The sequence below is a fragment of the Marmota monax genome, unplaced genomic scaffold, assembly GCF_021218885.2.
Source record: "Marmota monax isolate L192 unplaced genomic scaffold, Marmota_monax_Labrador192_F-V1.1 WCK01_AAM20220418_F8-fsc00354, whole genome shotgun sequence".
Classification (NCBI taxonomy): Eukaryota; Metazoa; Chordata; class Mammalia; order Rodentia; family Sciuridae; genus Marmota; species Marmota monax.
The window spans coordinates 747495-752349 of NW_026692876.1; the positions used below are offsets into that span (position 1 = coordinate 747495).

General features: G+C 35.5%; 1 protein-coding gene across 1 annotated transcript; it reads left to right on the forward strand.

Moving 5' to 3' along the window:
• Nucleotides 1–411: 411 nt before the first annotated feature.
• On the forward strand, nt 412–1914 carry LOC124096135 (germ cell-less protein-like 2). Its single transcript, XM_046449689.1, has one exon. It carries the CDS (start codon nt 412–414, stop codon nt 1912–1914), a length of 1503 nt encoding a protein of 500 aa, XP_046305645.1.
• The last annotated feature ends 2941 nt before the right edge of the window (nt 1915–4855 follow it).

Sequence of the window (4855 nt, forward strand, 5' to 3'; positions counted from 1 at the left end):
TATTCAAATACTGATGACAGTTCAGGGTTCTACCATACCTCAGAAAGGCTTTGACTTGGTGATATCCCTTATAGAAAAGGAAAAATCAACTTGAAAGGGACGCAGGGGGGTTCCTGAGTTCTCAACCAGCCTGAGCCATATAGCGCGACCTCCTCTCAAAAGAAAAGAAAGGGAAAACTCAGACGTTGGGAATAGTTTCAACAGAAAGGGCCTGTTGTCAGAGGGCAGGGCCAAAGGACTTGAGGGGCGGGACAGACAATGAAGGATGTGGGGCCTCCACTGTGACGTTTGAGACTGTGCCAAAGGCTCCAAGTGCATCCAGGGATTAGGCAGTATTGGCCAGTCACAGCAATGCCATGACTGGGAAGCCTCTACAAGAGTCTCTTTTAGGGGTTCTGGGAGGTTTTATCTATGGGGATCCTAAGTAGCAGGATCTTGCGGTGCAGAGAACCAGGTACCATAGATCCGCAGCAGTCTGAAGCCACAGCGTGTCTCAGTTACATATCTAGCAGTCGGAAGCGTAAGCAGAGTGGTGGGTATTGTTTGGGCTTAAAACCTGACACCGAGAAGTTTCAGGACCAGGGAGAAAATCTACAGCAAGTCTTCAGCACCAGCCACAGAAAAAAAGTTAAGATTACATCCAAGTATGCTTACCAAAATTTATTTTTGAATGGGGAAAACAGTGACATCAAAATCCGTGCTCTGGGAAAAATATGGTATTTACACAAAATATTTTTATATCAATCAGATTATTTTGCTGATATGTTTAGAAGTTCTTGGGAAGAATTGCACAAAGATATTATTGAACTGGATATTCGTGACCAGAATATAGATATCCAATCTTTGCACTTTGTACTAGGTTCATTGTATAGGGATGAGTATTTCTTAATAGAGTCCCTTCAAGTTCCAAGTGTTTTGGCAACATCATGTCTGCTTCAGATAGAGGACTTAATTCAGCAATGTAATGAAACCATGAAAGATACAATTAATGTGAAAACTGTATGTAGTTATTATGCAGCAGCAGAAACCTATGGGTTAGATTCTGTAAAGACAGGGTGCTTTGAATGGCTTCTTCACAATTTGATGACACACCCAAGAGCTGAGCTCTACAAAGAAATAGGCATAGAGCTTGTGGATTTGCTCATCTCTTCCTCTAATTTACTAGTAATACAAAAGGAAATGGATATATACACAACACTTAAAGAGTGGATGTTTCTTCGTCTTAACCCATCTTGGAAAGGCTCAATGAAACAGCTTCTAATTAATACTAATAATTGGCTTTCCAGACACAGGGAATGTGGTGGTTATAACACTTTTCTTGACACAGAAGAAGGAATATCATTTAAACCAGTGTTTAAAAAATTGAGGTTTCAGCATATCATCTGTGACCTGGCCTCAACAAAAGTCATTGAACAAGATGGTCTAATACCTTCAGAGTGGTTGTCATCTGTTTGCAAACAACAATGGCTTACCTTGCTTAAGGCACAACAATACAGGGAGATCGGGCCTCGAGACATCAATGAAACAGAACTTGAAGGATACAGCATGAGGTGTGGTAAAAGGATTATCAAAGATGGTAAATATTCCTGGAAGTGGTCAGGTTACAATTTTGGCTTTCCCTTACATGTTATTTTTAACAGCCATTATATAATTTTCAAGCAAAATACTTTCAGTCAGCTATGTGAAGATTCTGCCTGCTTACAACCTCTACGAAATATTGCATTCAGATTAACTTTGGTATATTTTGATGCTAGTGGAAAACTAAATTTCAGCAAAACAACAGGCTATAAAATACTTACTTTTTCAAAAGATGAGGAACAAGTGGTGATGAAGTTGGATAGCATAGTTCTGAACTTCCCTTTATATATATTCTGCAACTTCCTATTTATATCATTAGAAAATACAGAAAACTGATTATCTTATCAATGAGATCATATTAACATTTTGAAAAATTTCCATGCTTCATTTAATTTAATTTAATTGCTTTACTGTTAATACAATTTATATGATTAATAAAACAAATGAAATATTCTCAAAAATACAGTAATATCACAAATGACTATATTTCATCTTCATTTTATTTCCATGCATCTGTGGATTAAAATATTTAATTCCAAGAAAATACTTGTCAAACCCATGGATATATGTGGTTAGCACCTATTGGTTTTCATTTTCTATCTACAACAAAGCTCCAAATAGAAATAAAAGTCTATATTTGCAAACAATCTAAACTAAATTAGCTGGTTAGGTTAATTTTACCCTAACTAAGGTGGAGACAAAATAAAGAATTCTCTCCTTTGCTCAACTGTTGTGAAAATGTGAATTTATTCACAATAATATTCCAGAAGGGAATCAATTATCAGGTAAAACCTGAGAGTAGCCACTCTGTTTCACACTATATGATATAGTGTTTTAAATAATTAAACAATGTCAGATTTAACATTATGTACTACAAAACTTATTGCTATTTAACAATTAGTCTGCCCCGTTGCCCATTTTTTTCCTATGGTTTAGTAAACTTGAGAGGCTGATTATAAATATATAAATATACATATATATGTAAATACATGTGTTCTATAATTACATATTGCTTTAATTTATATAACAACTTCATGTTATATAAAAATAAATATGTGCAAAAATATACATGGGTATACACATATACATTTATACATACATATGTATATTAATATGATTGTGAAAATGAGAGAATTTTTGAAATGATTAAACAATTACATACTTTAAATGAAAATGACTTTCAATAACAGCAGTTTCTATGAATATCAAGATATGAATAATTTCAAAGTGTCCTGTTATTTTCTCTATTTGTGCTTAATTTGGTTTTCTTCTCTTTTTATTTTAATTGACAAATAATTGTGTGCGTGTGTGTGTGTGTGTGTGTATATATATATATATATATATATATATATATGGTACAGTGTTATGTTAAGCTCTATGAATGCAATGTAAAAAGATTCGATCGAGATAATTAATATTTATCACCTCACCAACTTACAATATATTTATTCTTCCAGCAACTAAATATTTATTCTTCCAGCAATTTTTAAATATGCGTGTTTTAGCCAGAATGTGTGCTAAAAGACCCAACAAGAACAATTTTAAAGCGGCAAAACTTTTTTGGGGGCTCAAGGTTTCAGAGGTTTCAGTCCATAGACAGCTGACTCCATTCTCTTGAACTTGAGGTGAGGCAGAACATCATGTTAGAAGAACGTGATGGAGAGAAGAGGCTCAAGATATCACACCAGGAAGCACAGAGAAAGTTCCCCTTAAGGACAAAATATAAGCCCCAAAGGCATACCCCAAATGACCCACCTCCTCAGGCCACACGCTATTTGCTTTCAATTACCATTCAGTTAATCCCTGTCAGGGGATTAATCCCCGGATTAGGTTAAGGCTCTTACAACAGAACCATTTTACTTCTAAATCTTACTTCATTGTCTCACAGTTTTGAGTTTTGGGGGAATACCACATATCTAAACAACAATATTCCATCTCTGGCTCCCAAAACTGCACACTCATCTCAAAATGTAAAATACATTTAGTCCATTTCCAAGAATCCCCATAGACTTAGCAATTCCAGGATTGCTCAAAAAGTCTGCATCCAAACTCTCCTGTAATGCTCAAGGCAAACTCTCAGTATGAGCTCCTATGAAAATCAAAACAAAGTTACATATATCCAATATATAAAGGCAGAGTAAACATTTCCATTCCACAAGGGAGAAATAAAGATATAGAATGAAGGAATGGGACCAAACCAAGACCAAAATCCCCTGGGAAAACAAGTTCTGTAGCTCTACATCTAGCATCTGGGGCACCTGCTATCCTGATGTTTTTTCCAAAGGGCTTGTGTGGCTCTATCCCTATGGCCTTGCTGGTTGCAACCCATATGGCCTCTCTCTTGGCTTGTATGCTCAATTCCTGCAGATTTCCTTGGAATACTTCCCATGTTACTGGCATTTATTTTACTTTTTTTTCTGTTTCCATTTTATTATTATTATTATTTTTACATGACAGTACAGTATATTTTGAAATATTACCTATACACAGAATAAGTATAACTTGTTCCAATTAGGATCTCATAATTGTGGATATACTTGATGTGTAGTTACCTTGGTTGTGTATTTAGAGGTGAGGATAGGAAAGATATGTCTGATTCACTCTATTGTCTTTCATATTACTGTCCCCTCTCCTTTCCCTTCATTCTCCTTCGTCTTGTCCAATGAACTTCTAATATTCTCCTCCCTTATTATGGGTTAACATCCACATATCAGAGAACATTCTCCATTTTGGGTTTGGGGGACTGGCTTATTTCATTTAGCATGATGGTCTCTGGTTCCATGTAACCAGAGAGTTGTGGCAAATGCCATAACTTCATTCTTTTGTATGGCCAAGTAATATTCTATTTATGTACATACATATACACACACATATACATGTATGTATATCACATTATTTTTTCCATTCATTTGTTGTAGGACACCTAGGTTTGTTCCATAGCTTGGCTATTATGAAATGAGCTGTTATAAACATTGAAGTGGCTGCATCATTATAGTATGCTAATATTGAACTCTCGGGTTTAAATCAAGGAGTGTGATAACAGGGTCAAATGGTAGTTCCCTTGAAGTTTTCTAAGAAATCTCCATACTGCTTTCTAGAGTGGTTGCAACAATTTGCAGTCCCACCATCAATGTATGAGTGAGTGAACCTGTTTCACCACATCCTCCCCCACATTTCGTATTGCTTTTAATCTTGATAATTGTCATTCTAACTGGAGTGAGAATCTCATTGTAGTTTTGATTTGCATTATTCTAATAACTAGAGATGTTGAACATTT

Coding starts and splice junctions, on each gene's coding strand:
- LOC124096135 (XM_046449689.1), top strand. CDS start 412: ATGGGGATCCTAAGTAGCAGGATCTTGCGGTGCAGAGAACCAGGTACC.